Source organism: Aplysia californica, unplaced genomic scaffold (assembly GCF_000002075.1).
Source record: "Aplysia californica isolate F4 #8 unplaced genomic scaffold, AplCal3.0 scaffold00120, whole genome shotgun sequence".
NCBI lineage: Eukaryota > Metazoa > Mollusca > Gastropoda > Aplysiida > Aplysiidae > Aplysia > Aplysia californica.
In genome coordinates, this window is record NW_004797390.1 from 342476 (window position 1) to 359544 (window position 17069).

General features: G+C 41.2%; 1 protein-coding gene across 1 annotated transcript in view; it reads left to right on the forward strand.

The window, feature by feature from the left end:
• The window catches only part of LOC101862028 (somatostatin receptor type 3-like), a 100915-nt gene that overhangs the window by 57752 nt on the left and 26094 nt on the right, over nucleotides 1-17069 (forward strand). Inside the window, exons 2-3 of the mRNA XM_005096050.3 lie at nucleotides 1210-1361; nucleotides 8385-8567. Of these exons, the coding sequence (XP_005096107.1) occupies nucleotides 1221-1361; nucleotides 8385-8567 (324 nt within the window). The 5' untranslated portion in view covers nucleotides 1210-1220. The remainder of the gene's footprint in view (nucleotides 1-1209; nucleotides 1362-8384; nucleotides 8568-17069) is intronic.

The following is a 17069-nucleotide window of genomic DNA, read 5'->3' on the forward strand; positions in this document are numbered from 1 at the left end:
TTCTCTCTCTCTCTCTCTCTCTCTCTCTCTCTCTCTCTCTCTCTCTCTCTCTCTCTCTCTCTTTCTCAGTGTTTATGTGGATGATACGTGTTGGGGTGTCGGTGTGTGATTGTGCCTATATCTCTGTCGTATGAGGTTTTAAGCCGGGTGTTCGTTTTTGCAATCATATCCACCCGATCCCCTTTCTTCGTTCCTAGTGTATTGCCCTTCAACCCTCTTGTAAGCATCTTTCTGGGCTTTGTCTATGCAAAGATAGTAGGTGCAAACAGTAAGAGAGTTTTGTTATTTTATTCAGGAGTTCTGGGACACAGACTCACAACTAGAATTAGAACTACAATCAGGGCAATGGTGAAACGGTGTGATCTGAACATCAAATCACACCGCATCACATTGTCACAAGAAATTAAAGAAGTTTTTACCATCTAGCATAAGGCTATTGTCAGAATAAGCATAGATGTGTATTACTTTTTATAGTACGTATCTAGGAGTATATAACTCCAGAGGTCTTGTAACTTGTAATCAAATTCCTGCATGTGGTTGAATGATGCATCTGATGTGATATGTACTTTTTTGTCCGCTTTACTTCTCTTTTCATGTTGAATTTTAATTATAGTAAAATATAACTTAGATTTTTTATGTATACCACCATGTGTTTACTGTCCTGTACAGCCAAGGAAAATGTCTTCTGGGATAATAAAGTATTATCTTATCTTATCTTATCTTATCTTACATACGTTGTCAGTAGCTCAATAATGAATATGACATCCGTTAAAAATCTACAAATCTAACCCTAGTGTCGATTTTTGGCAAATATCGATTTGTGGATTGCGAGAAGTAACTCATTTTGTCAGCACGCCTCACAATTTGTACATGTCTTACCATTTTCTTTAGGTGTAAAAGAAGTAAACACCAGTAAAGAGATGGAAGAGGTAATGATATTCTGAGAGATCTCAAAACGCAGTCTTTACACGGGTCCTATAGATATATAGCTTGTCTCATGTTAGATCAACCCTCGTGCTATAAAGCCACCCCTACACCACCCCACCCCCACCCCATCCCCGTCCCCACCCTTTTCTTTCTTAGTAAGTACAACTCAAACGTATTTGAAAAAATACGTTTTTGCTCCTAACTACTCCCCCCCTAACTGCCCCCTTCCCCCTTTTTCTCTTGAGGTTTCATGTGATAACATTCTACGGTTGTATTCCCCAGACGTGTTCAACATGGCGTTCAATAGCTCGGGTCACTTCTCCACCAATCTGACGCCGCTGAGCGGAAGCGGAAGTAGAAACCACAGCATTCTCAACCCCGAGTCGTCTCAGTTCTATGTGGCCATTAGACGTTTGCAGACTGTCATGCTTCCGGTTAGTACAGAGATAATAATAATAATAATAATAATAATAATAATAATAATGATAATAATAATAATAATAATAATAATAATAATATTAATAATAATAATAATAATAATAATAATAATGAAATAATAATAATAATAATAATGATAATAATAATAATAATAATAATAATAATAATAATAATAATAATAATAATAATAATAATTGCATTTATATAGCGCATATCCATGCTCAAGAGCATGCTCTATGCGCTTTATAACTATTATTACCCCAGCAGACCCTCTGAGAACACTCAGAAACATACTCGGCTTCCGCGGAAGCATACATATCTCTCTGGTTGTTGATGAATGAATGAATGGATGGATTAATCAATCAATCAATCAATCAATGAATAAATGAATGAACAGATGAATTATTAATTAATTAATTTTAATGAACATATTTTATTGATCTCTGACAAGACAGTTTACACGGTCATGTTCTTAGATTGATGAGTTCATTAGTGTATATTCTCTCTTTTCTCTCTCTCTCTCTTTCTCTCTCTCTCTCTCTCTCTCTCTCTCTCTCTGTCTCTCTGTCTCTATCTCTCTCTCTCTCTCTCTCTCTCTCTCTCTCTCTCTCTCTCTCTCTCTTTCTTTCTTTCAATGCGCATGACATAAAAGACATAATATCTTTTTTTTAAAATAAAGAATACCGAATATTGAAATGATTGTATGAAGTTACAGATGTGAGAATAGAAAAACCTTTAGTTGAAAAATAGTTCGTTGTTTTATGTTATCTCTTCTAATTTTGGCTGACCCAAGAGGGTGGGCAGGGGGGAGGGGGGGGGGGGGCTAAGGTATCGAAGCACCCTGTACAAAAGGCGATTGGCGATACTACGTAATAATATTGCGTGGCTCTCTGTCGAGGTATAAAAGCTTGGCGAACATCCAAAAATATAATTATACTGCGGTCAAAAATTCGTGGCGCGACTTATTGTCAAATATCTCCTCAACTATCCAGCATAGGTACTCCAATTTTTTTCACAGTGACTTGTATCAATTTGTATTAACAGATCAACATTTTCGTAAACACCTGCAAGCTGTATTCTAGAAAATTCCTTAATAAACACTAATTAAAAAATCCAAGTGGGTGGCTTCTACAGATTTTTAAATGTTTACAGCCGGGGCAATATTGCTTTTAATAGCAAGTCCGTCATCTTTTTCTATTCGGGACATTATGCTTATTGAACGCGTGTTCTGAGAACCATTAGTGCAAAAAATGTGTTCACTATAAAATAACTTCTTGTTTTGCAAGTAAAAATTGTCACTGATGAACTGTGACGTAGGCCATATGAGTAATCAAAATGTGTGTGAGAAGCGGGACGTGCTGTGAACAATACCATTTTACGTGAGACAGAGATTCCAAGTATTTTATATAAATTTATGAAGAAAAGTTTTTAAATCCTGTCCCAATTGTTTTGGAAAAATATGATTTAGTTAAGACAAATTGATACGAACTGCTATGTAAAGTATGAATGACATTGATTCACCCGTTTAATAAGAGATATTTGAGGATAAGATGCACCACGAATTTTTGATCGCACTATCGAATGCTACTTGCTGCCAAATTATAGGATAGAAGGCGTAGTTTTCACAATTATATCCCTTTGGTAACTCCGGCCGCTATTATTTTCCAGTGTAGCTTTTCAGAATTCGCCATAGACTTCTACTGTGTTATCCTAGATCATGCACTGTCATGGCGGCTCCTCTTTGCGCTCCATAAACACTGAACTGCGAAGATTGCACACCACCAGTGCCCAAATAAAGGAGAAAAATATTGCTCTCGTTATCATCGAGTGCTTACGATCTCCCCCTGACCTGACCCCCCCCCCCAAAAAAAAAAAACAGCAAATCCACAAACAACAACAATTAAAAAAAAAAAAAAAAACCCCACCCCTTTCCGCCCTTCATTTGGCTCCCAATTGGATCAAATAGTTTTCTCCAAAGCGAATTGGAATAATGTCCGAGTGCTTGATCTAGGATATGATAAAACACGTGTATGGCGTTCACGCGCACTGTTTATTTACGAAGTAACCTACTTTTACGATTTCCCAATAGACTCGCCAATATACGAAGATTACACAGATGAAATATACATTACCATTACCGGTGTCGTACTCGATTGATCGTTTGTCGACGCATCTTTCGCTACGGAGAAAGAAACGGGCAGTCAATCTGGAATCGTAATAAAGGCTCGGCGAACGTCCGTTTGCAGGACGATGACCTCCGGCAGTACCCTAAGTTGGATTGGTTTGTTCTGCTCTCCTGCACAGCCTGAGGATATCCCAGGGTCTTCCGGGGCCGCGTAGAGGTTATGGCACGCACGGTAGGTGCCGTAAGGGGGGGGGGGGAGGAGAGGGACGCAGGAAAGGTGGAGAAAGGGGGGGGGAGTGACTGAAAGAAAGGGGAACGTGTTTATTACAGAGAGGGACAAGTAGGCTAAAAGAAAAACCATTCCAGAGACCCAACATTTATAGATGCGAATTTTAAACAGGCTAAATGATTTTCCTTTTCCCCCGCTCCCCCTGAGGCGAGGGGATACGCTATTGTGTGTAAATTGTTCCCTCTCGACTTTGGTTCAAGGATCCTGTGTCGGAATCTCCGCAACTTCATGTTTAAATAAGGGTCGAAAGGAATAACTGGGATAAATGGTTAGGGAGTAGAATGTGACTACTTTATATTATTAAGACTTTAACTTGTGACATTAAAGATGGTTCCAGTAGGGAACGGGATTGCGGGTACCCACATCCCTCGTGACTCATCAGAGCACAGGAAGACAGGACGAACGCGAACATTTAAAAAAAACATAAACTCTCAGAGTCTTCTTAACGCTATCCGTACGCCCTGGGGTCATTTTGTACCCCCGGGATTGTATTCTTCACATTCAAGAATACTTCTAGATCTAGTACGAAGATCTCTTTGAAGCTTTCAGTTTTTCTCAAAAAATGATTTTGACAGATTGCTATGCAAAGCGTGCGGATCGGATACCGAGTAAATTTCCTCTTTGAAAGTAGTTGTACAGAGTTCCCCACATCGTATGGATACGATAGTAAAACACGACGTACGGATAGGGTATAGTTATTTACATAAACACCATCCCACATCATCAATTATCTGCACCACTACCGTCATTTCTAAAATCATCAATGTTCTAAGATCCTTCACATACATCTATAATGGTACAATTATTATCTTGAACATCTATATGCAACAGTTACTCGTTATAACAATTATGTACGTAATACACTACTGGACACTATCATACGCACATTTTTCTACTAATCAGATGACGTCTACGGAATATCATAGTAATGGGCAAGGGACATAAAAAATGTTAATTATTTTTTTTAATGTTCTTGTCACCATCTGAATGGTTGCTTGTTCAATGAAAAAAGAGGCTCCTCCCCCAAAGCTGAAAAGAAGCCATTTGATCTGTACAAAGCTTGCTGTCAAAAACAGAACTAAATTTAGCCTAACAGATTATTTCAGCTGCAAAGTTAGATTTCTCAACAACTCTCTAGGCCAACACTCTTTCAACAACGAAGAAGCACTTTAATTTTAAGTAATAAAAACGTATCCGTTTCTAAATATCAAAACGTGCAATTAATTCTTCACTAGTAAAAGAGGCCTTCCTTCTATGGAAAAAGGGACCATACGTGTGCCTATACAATATTTTTTCAAATGTACAACTCTGCAGCCCCAAAAAGTAACTCTGATTGTCAAGTGTTTTAGAACGACAGAAACTCAGAACCATTTTTAGAGCCTTTCAGCAAAGATCTTTTTAAAGCACAATTTGTTTATTTGATTGCTCGAAACTGGCGCCAAGAACTTGGAGTTTCCATTTCGACGTCGCTGATTGCTTTATGGCATTGTCACTAAATACATATAGTCTTTGAGCCCCCTGCTCTCTCAAACATGCAGAGCCCTTTTGACTGTGCTCCTGGTAAAGACCACTTAGATTTTGACCCATTCATGAATGTGCGTATCGCTGAGTTGGTATCATGCTTTCTGATACTTACTTGAATTACTTGGGGTCTTAGGAAGACGGGATGCTCCATGCTTCCTCGCCCCTCTTCATGAGGGTCCATTTCAGTGGGGGCCGACTGATTGTGTCCATCTGAGGGCATTCTGATACTTGAGCTGCTAATGGACTTTTTAAAGCTCTCCGCTCACCTGGCTTAATCGCGTCGGAGATGGACGCTAAAGTCGAGACTACCGCCTTATAAAATGACTTGATAGTGTTTAAAATAAATAAACAAATAAATAAACAAATAAATTACACTTATATTTGTTCCGCAAGGGCACTTTGGTTTACAATGGCAAACATACATTTACATACATAAATACATAATTATAAATACGTACATGCATAAATACATACATAAATACATACATAAATACACAATATTACACAAATACAGAACAGTTTACAACCGGTACTTTTTCGAGCCATGCCATGCCACTTTCCAGCTAGGATAAATGCTACTGTACAGTGGACAGGTAAGCGTAGTGCCTTGTGACGTCTACTAAGCTCCATAGGGCTGGAAAACAGAGAGGAGGAGCATAAATCTAAGGACTTTGGAGAGCATCAATTTTGGTTGATTTTAGTCACAGGTTAATACGTCATTTAAATTCGACAACTTTGTAATCGTGTACCGTGAACAAGCTCCGAGGAGTCTCTTCAAACCGTGCCCATCTTGGATAATGTTTTCCGTTACAGTTTTTAAAAATTGACAGTACAGACGTGAAAACTGGGTTACGCAACATCACCCCGAGGGCTGGTGAAATCTGCAATCTGTTCTTTTGATCATTGAAGTGGGTGATTGGCGGGTGCTCTGGTGTGGTTTGCTTCTTCTTTCCTATCAAACATCTATCGTCCTTATCTCCTATTCATCTTTTTTATGTTTGTTACTCTCTTGTAACGTCTCTAATCTTCTGGCGCCCATGTGACCTTATGCAGTTGCGAGCGCCGTAGAATCTCTACTAAAACTAAACTGATCTTTGAAGGAGCGATAAAGAAAGAACTGAAGAATGACCTTAAAGTATTACAAAATGAAACGTGGGAGGCTTGACAGAAATTTTAATAGCAACAATTTTTTTTGGGGGGGTGGGGGGGGGGGGGGAGATTTGCAAACATGAATAACTTTCATTTCAAGATATCCAAAAAAAAATTAAGTTATGTGAATGTGTGTGTGTGTGTGTGTGTGTGTGTGTGTGTGTGTGTGTGTGTGTGTGTGTGTGTGTGTGTGTGTGTGTGTGTGTGTGTGTGTGTGTGTGTGTTTGACGTTTGACAAGGGCTCGCTTAGATTAGTTGCTAAAGAGGCGTCTTCCCCAGATCTGATCTGCCCTGCTGTTGTTAGCCATCTCAACCTAGCGAGTAGTTAGTTATCCACAACGTTGTCCGTATTAATGCACAACTGATACAGTGACACTTTATCCCCTATCCCCTTAGGGGGTTGCAGTTTGCAGCCTTACCGATGGCTTGTCACAAAGCAACACTGACTCGATATATCACCTGCTGCTCCATCTCTCAGCTTGATTCTCTCTGTGGACGCGATTTTATCTTGCAGAACAGTAACCCTATCCGTACGCCCTGGGGTCATTTTGTACCCCCGGGGTTGTATTCTTCACATTTTAGAATACTTCTAATGTGAAGATCTCTTTGAAACTTTCAGTATTTCTCAAAAAACCATCTTGACAGACTGCTATGCAAAGCGCACGGATCGGATTAACGAGTAGATTTCCTCTTTGGAAAGTGGTGGCACAGAGTTCCCCACGTTGTATGGATACGATAGAAAAAAACGACGTACGGACAGGGTTAAGTGAACGAGTGAGTGGGACAATAGCACCACTATCAGCACCAGCACCAGCAAGGTCGCAGCAGCGGTCGCAGTAGCAGCCATGAGACCATACCTTTCAAGATGATTATTTAGTTAACGATGGACTACTTTTTCAAGGATTGTATAAGGAAATGGGAAAAAAATTGAGGCTAGCCTAAAGTTCTTAACCTCACATGTTGGTAAAGATTTTTTCTTTAAAAATGGCACTTCCATCGCATGTTTACTACAAGAAGGTACAGTACATGAGTGGAGTGAATAATTTACGATGGCAGTTATTATTTCAACAGCATTTGCAATACAATGGGTTATAATAATATAGGTGCGGAAGATTAGAGGTATTACTAGAGATAATAATAACAGATGGCATTTGTATAGCTCAAATCCCCGCTCAACAGCAAGCTCTATAAGCTTCACAGTCTATACTATTACCCCAGCAGACCTGAGAGCATTCTGAAACAACCTCGACTTCTCAGGAAGCATACAGTGCAAACAGCCATTTACAGGTGCTAAAACACTAACATACTGACAAGATCTTTCGCTATCTATGACTGGGTACCCATTCCCACCTGGGTGAAGAGAGGAAAATTCGTTTACAGTGCCTTTCCCAAGGACACAACGTCGGGCCCGCGGCTCGAATCCCCGAACCCGCAACCTCACGATTCCGTATCCTGTAGCCTAACCTTAATGCAATCCCACCTCAAAACTGTTGTCCCCCTTTTTCTTCTCTGTGAATCAACACTCGTTTATATTCTGTTCCCTGCCTTCTCTTTTCCGTTTCCCGTTTTGTCTTCTCGTCTTCAGTTATCATTTTCTACAAAGTAAAAGAGATTAAGCCCGTTTCCAAAGTTGAAACACCAAAAATTTTAATGCATGGGTAATACAATGCATGATTGAATAAATAGATAAGTGAGTGAAATAATTAATTATATTTGACTGGCTGAATTGTGAATAAGTGAATTGCCAAATGAATGAATGAATAATGAATGAATGAATGAATGAAAACTACCAAATAGTAATCCTCTCTCTCTCTGTCTCTCTCTCTCTCTCTCTCTCTCTCTCTCTCTCTCTCTCTCTCTCTCTCTCCCCTCTCCCCTCTCCCCCCCTCAACCCACGACGCCTTCTTGACTATTAATTCTGACCATCCTCAGCTGATCTGTGTGTTCGGCCTAGTGGGCAACAGTTTGGCCGTTCGGACCTTCCTGGTCAAGTCTCTACGGTCGTCCTCGTGTTCGTTGTACCTGGCGGCAAAGTGCACATCTGACAGTGGCTTCCTGCTCTCCCTGCTGGTCATCTGGCTCTACCGAGTGGGCGTGCAGCTTTTCAATATGCAGGTGAGACAGAGGATGGTTGGCAGCTGCAGGTGCTCTGGTGTGGTTCGCTTCTTTGTTTTCTAAGAGATATCAGATTCTATCGTCCTTATCTCCTCTTCTTCTTCTTTTTTTATGTGTGTTACTCTCTTGTGACACCTAGTCTAATCTTCTGACGCTCATATGACCGTATGCAGTGGCGAGCGCCGTAAAACCTCTACAAAAATTAAGCAGGTGAGAACATTGTGGTAACGGCTGATCGTTGGAAAATTATGACCTGTCCAACTCAAAAGGATCTTGTTGGTTGATTTTGTTATTTTTTGTTGCTGTTTTGTTGTTTGTTTGTTTTGTTTTTTGGGGGGAGGGGAGGGGAGGGGAGGGGGGTGTTTTGGTTTGGTTTGGTTTGCTTTGCTTTGGGGGTTTTTTGTTGCTTTTTTGTACTCTTCTGTTTTTGAGCTGTTCTGTTTTGTTTTTGTTTTGGGTTTTTTGGGGGGAGGGTTGTTTTTGTTGTTTTTTGTTGTTGTTGTTTTTTTTTTGTGGGGGGGGGGAGGGTTATTGGCTTTGTTTTGTGTTGTTTTTTCTTGGGTTTTTTGGGGGAGTGCAGATAAATGCAGACTGACTGCACCGATTTCTTATTATTTTAAAAACGTTTACGAGTAATCTTGTATCAGTTTCTCTAAATTAGGTAGATGTAAGTAAATGATTTTCGTCTGTGTATTGTCTATGAATGTTTTCTCTTTGTCCTTGTTAAGAAATATTTATTCCACACGTTGAAACTAAAAATATTTCCTATGTTTTATGCCTCTTTGAGGCTTATAAAATTTTAATTTTAGTTGATCTGCAGTAATCCTTTCCATGTGTGGGCCTTGAGCCACGGTTAAAACGAGGATCATCTGTATTTCTTCTGTTTCATAATTTCCACAAAATGTTTTCCCTCAATGAGGAATTATTGGATTACATTAACATGTAGTTTACATACATTTTATATATAATATAACACACATACATATATATATATATATATATATATATATATATATATATATATATATATATATATATATATATATCAGTACATATGTATGTGTGTTTGTGTGTGTGTGTGTGTGTGTGTGTGTGTGTGTGTGTGTGTGTTTGCGTGTGTGCGTGTGTGTGTGTGTGTGTGTATGTGTGTAAGTGTGCGTTTTTGTGTGTACGTTTGTTCTTTGTGGAATTGATTTTGTACTGCTTTGTACGACCAAACATTTCAGATAAAACTTTTTAGTTCGGAGGTAGCAAAATAATCATATTACGTCCGACCAGCCAGCAAAAAGACTATAGCAACGTTGCTGCACATTTCAAACCATCATATAAAAATCAGGAAACATTATCGTATTTCATAGCATGCATGTTATTGCATTACGTTTTTATAGTTTCGGTTACATAAAACAGAATTGAACGATATGTACGAACGAGGACGTTACTCCTTGGAAAAGGCACTCACTTTACACCAATTTCCCACTTGGCTCAGTCCTTTCGGAGATGGACGGTAAACTCGGAGGGGAGTCGCGCCCCTTAAATAACGTAATTTTGTTGATAGATGCGTTAAGCCTATTCCATTTCATCAGTTCGCCAAGGACGTTACGGCTCTTATGTAAATAAATAACCTTGAGTGAGATCAGAGTATTCTCAAAGAGTTAATCTGCTTGAGACTAGCTGTAGCTGACATCATCATCGGCTCGGCCTTGACCTTATTGGCAGCCTGTTTCCGTCAAATCGAATGACTTGGGTTGGAGTTCATTGATCCTGCTAGGTTATTCATTTGTTCCTCCATGTGCGATAATTTTCCGTTCCCGGGCCGCTCATCTAGCAGCATGAAGGAATGAGGAGGACTTTGTGTGGCGCAAAATGTCAAAGGGGTAGAGGGCGGGGGATGTCTTTCCGCTGTCAAGAGAAACCCGGAAAGATAAGGGGGGAGGGGGGAGGGAGAAAGAGAGAGAGGGGGGGAGAGAGAGAGGGGGGGTGAGGGAGGGGGGGCGGCAAAAAGAGAGAAAGAGAGAAAGTAGAGAGAGAGATAGAGAGAGTATGAGTAGAAAGAGAAAGAAAGAGAGAAAGAGAGAAAAGAGAGAGAGTATGAGTAGAAAGAGAAAGAAAGAGAGAAAGAGAGAAAAGAGAGAGAGGATGCGGGTTTAAAAAAAGGAGAGAGAGGCGGAGAGAGAGAGAGAGGCGGAGAGAGAGAGAGAGAGAGAGATAGAGAGAGAGAGACAGAGAGACAGAGAGACAGAGAGAGAGAGGGAGAGAGAGAGACCGAGACACAGAGACACAGAGACAGAGAGAGAGGAAGAGGGAGAGAGAGAGAGAGAGAGAGAGAGAGAGAGAGAGAGAGAGAGAGAGAGAGCAAGAGAGAGAGAGACAGAGTGACAGACAGAAAGAGAGAGGGAGAGAAAGAGAGAGAGAGAGAGAGAGAGAGAGAGAGAGAGAGAGAGAGCAGACAGATTGACGGACAGACACACGACATAGGAAGGATTTCGGTATGATGCAAAACAAAGCTGGTGCAAACAAAGCACTTATTCAAATATGCTTCACCTTTTAACTAGTTTTAAGTCTCTTTATACCAATCTACGACAGATTGTTTGTATCTAAGGTCACAATCAAATTCAGTCGAATTCTGTCGAATGGTGTGTTAATGGTAACATTTGTCCCACCCATGAAAGAAAATCTGGTAGGTCTCGACTTAATGATATAATAAATTGGACGGAGAGTGTGCACTCGATACTAAAATGAGCAAGAAGTGTTTGTTTTAGTAGAGGTTTTACGGCGCTCGCAAATGCATAAGGTCATACCAGCGCCATGAACAAGAGGGTAGGTTCCAACAAAAAAAATTAAATCTAGCGCTTTTTCGGAGCATTGACCCTCTGTGGCAGTCCTTATCCTATCTGAGGTACGTTTTTACGTCAAACGAAGGAAGAAAAAGGCCGGTGTGATTGTCTGCGTTATTACTATGACTGCACCTTCATTCCATTGCTTGTGATTTTGTCATTTTAATTACTATGAGTCGCAAACTATATTGTGCATATAATTTATTTATTTAGTAGAGGTTTTACGGCGCTCGCAACTGCATAAGGACATATATGAGCGCCAAGGGGTGGAAGTCAACAGAGAAGTCTTTACAGGGAATCGGGCTTACTCTGCTCACCTCTCTAGCATAAACAGCACAAAGTCTGCTTCGACTATCAAGGCACCCCGGAAATAGCGGGTCACAAAAGTGTGACAAACCTACAAAAGAAGTAGAGGGAAAATGACGATAGTAAGGATTTGGAAAGAAAAAGCAGCAATTCCCAGTTGTAGTTAAGGCACAGTTATGAGCATGACATTGTTGAATCTGCCAATTTACAATTCTACGGTGCATAAGAACGAGAAATGTCCCCCCTTTGGGAATGGCCTAAAGATACTTCAGTTGGTGGCACTGCCCCGGGGGTGCAAATAATTGATACTCTGAAGGCAAAAATTGTGGCATCTGTTAAAAAATCTTTATTATCCAGGCACTGGCGCATTAATTTCATATTTTACTATACACATGCAGGTGAGAGAGCGCGCGCGTGCGCGCACACACACACACGCACACACACACACACACACACACACACACACACACACACACACACACGCGCGCGCGCACACACACACACAAATACACTCATACACCCTCGCGCACAAATACACATACACAAACATTCCTACCCACCTTCTAACACACCCTTTCTTCCACGAAATATATGTATACACATACATACATAATAATTATATGTTTACACTTTCCAACAGAACGACTGCTACACACATGTGATATAAAGGAACAATTTGTAACGATAAAAATGTTTAAGCTAGATAAATATACAGTATCCAGTACTTGGCATTCATTTTAATAACGAGTAAAGAAAACAACAAGAGATAGGGAAGCGTATAATTTTAGATTAATTTTTTGGGGGTAAGTGTTTAACGGCGTTCGAAACTGAATACGATCATATGAACGTGCGGGACACATTAAACACTTTCAGTTGGTTGGAAATTTTGAATTTATCAAGGGTGGCTGCCGAAGCCTACTCTTATCAATTTTGGACCGCCAAGGGATCTTTAATGTGCGCAACTTGCTCACGGCACCTCCGAGATTTTTTCGCCCTTGTCCGAGAAGGATGGGTGTAGATCTTTCCTACCAGTACCATAAGATCAGGGGTGTGACTGAAAGACAGCAGCAAGAAGAAGCCAAGGAATAGCAGTAATAAGGCTGCAGAAAGAGTTCGGAGCCCAGGGGAAGGGGGAAAAGAAGGTAAGGGTGCTGGGGGCAGAAAGTGAAGACGAAAGCAGAAGACAGAAATGTGCTAGAGAGCAGGAAAGGGGGTGAAAGGAAACAATTTTAGAAAAGAAAAATTTCCGGATTCGAACCCGGGGCCTATTGAATGAGAGGCGAACACCTTAACCACTAGGTTACGAGAGACCCCCGGAAGGGAATAAAGTATAGGAGTATAAAGATTTTAATAGAAAGCAGAAAAGCACAGTATATTGAAGAAGGGGGTATGGTATAATGACAGAATAACGTAACTAGAGACTTTGTAGTACAAATGTCTGGTTTCAAGAATCTGGAGCCCCGAACTTTGAAATTTATCTCTGAACAAAGTAAATCTCCCCCCCCCTGTGCCCCTTCAAAAACATACCACATAACCCCTCCCCCTGCCCCTTCAAAAACATACCACATCCCCCCCCCCCCCCTTTTTTCCCCCTATACGTTTGACAATAAATTAAAACAACCTTCGCACATGACTTCCAGACAACCGATAACTGACCCCACGTATATTGAAAATCAAGGATGTACTTACATAAAGTACGTTCGAATGGAGGGCTTCAGTTTACTTTTTACCCTATCCGTATGCCCTGGAGTCATTTTGCACCCCCAGGGTTGTATTCTTTACATTTTAGAATACGTCTAGTGCGAAGATCTCATTGAAACTTCCAGTATTTCTTTTTTTAAAACACAACATTTTGACAGACTGCTATGTAAAGCATACGGATAGGATTAACCACTAAATTTCCTCTTAGGAAGTGGTGACACAGAGTTCCCCACGTCGTATGGATACGATAGTAAAACACGACGTACGGATAGGGTTAAAACCTAGCGTTTGATATTAACTCCATCATCACAAAGAATGGTAATCCCGCTCCGCTGACCCCCCCCCCCCTCCCTCCCCCGCGCCTCTCCCACCTCCCACACTTCATCTTACTTCTTCTTCTTGTTGTTTGTCGTTTACTTTCACTTCCCGCTTCCGCTCCCTTTGATCTGGTTACGGACTGACTGAACAACTGTGTCAGTACTTCAAAGTTGTCCCTGGTAGGTTGTCCCTGGTAGATCTGTAAATTAATGTCACATTATACTCTGTGTTCCCTGTGTCAGGTCAGTGCAGAGAAAGAAGTTGGGACTTACCAAGAGAAGAGATGACTTAAAAGGGAAGAAAGTTCCTTGTGAACTTTTTTTTATTAAAATAGTTTCCCTCTTGGGGGTTCGAGCCGCAGGAAAGTTTCTCGTGGGAGTCGATTTTCTTCATAATTTGCTCATAATAACCGCGCTCTGGTCTCCTGAAAGAGAGTTAAATGCTTTTTTGATGAGTGAGTGCCTTCACGGCAAAAAAAGGGAAATAGGATAATGGATCGCTCTGGTTCCGTGACACAAATCTGACAGCCTCCAGTAGGTTAATTAATGTACCGTTTTCCATGATTTAGCCGTGGCCTACTTCGATTGAGAGAAATTCTGATTCAATAACTATCAAAGTTGATCCTCAAGGGACTTTTTTGTGTGTTTTTTTTTTGGGGGGGGGGGCGATAAGTGTTTTACGGCTCTCGCAACTGCATAAGGTCATAGGGGCGCGCGGGACACACCAAACATTTTCAGACGGTAGAAAATATTGAATTCTGCCCGGGTGGCGGCCGAAGCCTACTCTTATCTATTTTGAACCGAAGGATTTTTAACGTGCGCAACTTGCTCACGGGACCTCCGAGGTTTTTCGTCCTTGTCCGAGAAGGCTAGGTTCAGGTCTTTCCTACCATAAGATCAGGGATGTGGCTGAAAGACAGCTTTGATAAGGAGCCTAGGAGAAGCAGTAGAAAAGCTGCAGAAAGAGTCAGGAGCCCAGAGGAGGAGGCAAAAAAGTGAGGAGTTGGGGGCAGAAAGTGGAGACGACAGAAGACAACAGAACATTGTTAGAGAGCAGGATGAGATGTGAAAGGAGAAAATTTGAGAGAAGAAAATTTTCCGTCGCTAGCCGGATTCAAACCCGGGACTGTCGCTAAAGTGCAAACGTGAATTCTCGGAATTAAATTTGGCGACTTTGCAATGATGACATTAAATAGCACAAAAAATCTGTCGGGCGCTGGGTCAATCATTATTTTTTAAAGACGCCGTTGTAAGTTATTATTTTTAATATAGAGTTGTATACCCCTGCCGACACAATTTAGATTAATTTAGTTTGGGAGGCGGGCTTCCGACCCTGCCTCCCAGGGCCAACTCCGGCTGAGAGGGATACAACATTCTAAAAAAATAAGACCGAGGTACTCGATAAACGAGGATGCTTTTTTCAGCACGTAGAATCGGAATCTCGGTAGAGTATTCGTTGAGCTCAGGCAATCAATACCACAAGAGATTGAGAAATTACAAAAACATTTTCACTAATTTGGGATTAGTACATTTAAATAGAGGATGCGCTTGCGGAGCGGTTAGTGCGCTCGTCTCCAAAGCGGAAAGTCCTGGTTCGAGCCTCGGTTCGGACATGGATATTTCGCCCCCTCCTTCCCACCCAGCAGTAATGGGTACCTGACTTCGAGTTGGGGAAGTAAAGGCGGCGTGGAAAGGAACTGCCACCCTACTACAATATGCCGAAGGTCCAGGAAGTTGTCTTACTAACTAGGCAATCCCCAATGTGCGGATCGGATGCGGGAACAACTTTACTTTACTCTACTTGATAACACCACCCCCCCTTTTTTTTCCACCTCGGGAATGGAACTTGGGTCACCTGTGTACGACGGCGAGTCGCCTAACCGCTACACTGCAGACGCTGGTGTTGTAAGGGAAGAAATTGCCAATAATTGCTTCAGACATCAGAATAATGTAATTGTCCAAAAATTCTTTCTTCTTACTCGATTTTCAAAAAAATTTGCAGAAGATAAATTGAATGATCTAAAATATTTGACAACGATAAATGATAACGAGGCCTAATTAGTTTCTTATTACGACGTTTCACAGCGGAACTCCCATCGTTTCTTCGAATGAGAGATTTTAAATGCTTTACGTTCCTAAAGACACGATTAAGGTAATCTAGGAGGCGGCCACTTCGAATTTGCCTGTCATGGCCACGCTGGGCTGAATGGGATGTAATGCTCAAGCGGACAGACGGATATTATACTCTATAAAATAAGTTCTACATACGAGAATCGAACCCATGTCTGGGGGCTCTCGTGGCCTAGAGGTTAAGGTGTTCGCCTCTCAATCAAAAATCCCGTGTTTGAATCCGGGCAGCAACCGAAATATTTTCTTTTCTAAAACTGTCTTCTGTCACCTCCTTTCCTGCTCTCTGGCAATGTTCTGTAGTCTGCTTTCGCCTCCACTGTCTGCCCCCAGCCCCCTCACCTTCTTTGCCCCCTCCTCTGGGCTCCTGATTCTTTTTGCAGCCTTTCTACTGCTTCCCCTTAGCTCTTTCTTACTGCTGTCTTTCAGCCACATCCCTGATCGACTGGTAGGAAAGATCTGCACCTGGCCTTCTCGGACGAGGGCGAAAAATCTCGGAGGTCCCGTGTTCAAGTTGCGTGCGTTTAAGATCCCTTAGTAGTTTAAAATCGATAAGAGTAGGCTGCGGCCGCCAACCTGGCAAAACTCAGTATATGTCCCGCGTAGTAATATGACCTTATGCATGTGAGAGCTCCGTCAAACTCTTTCCAAAAATAGAAAAAGAACCCATGACTTCTACGTGTAACAACATAAAGCTTAACGATTGCTCAACAAACTCCGGGATTTTTATGTTCTTCATACAGAAAGGATGAGAGTAATAACTTTTGGAAAAACTGCAAGGCTTGCGTCAGATAGAAGATTGTCTTCTCCGTAAAGAAAACTGCAATATTCTCCTATTAATTCGTTTAATGCATTTATCGAGAGTAGGCGTGATTCAAAAACACCGGAGTTAGATAGATATCACAACTGCAAAGACAAGAAAGTACACGTCCACTTTTGTAGACCCTAGAAAGATGATATCTCGTGTCAAAGAAACTGGAATAGAAAAGAATAATATCATTTATTGATTTGACATAAACTGAAACATAATATTAATGGTTATTATACTGTTTGTGTTTGTTTACTGCAACTCACACTTTCACATTTTATGTGAAGCAATCGCCTGTGATTCAGAGTAGCATGCCAATGTTGAAATGTGTGTGTGTGTGTGTGTGTGTGTGTGTGTGAGTGTGTGTGTGTGTGTGTGTGTGTGTGTGTGTGTGAGTGTGTGAGTGTGT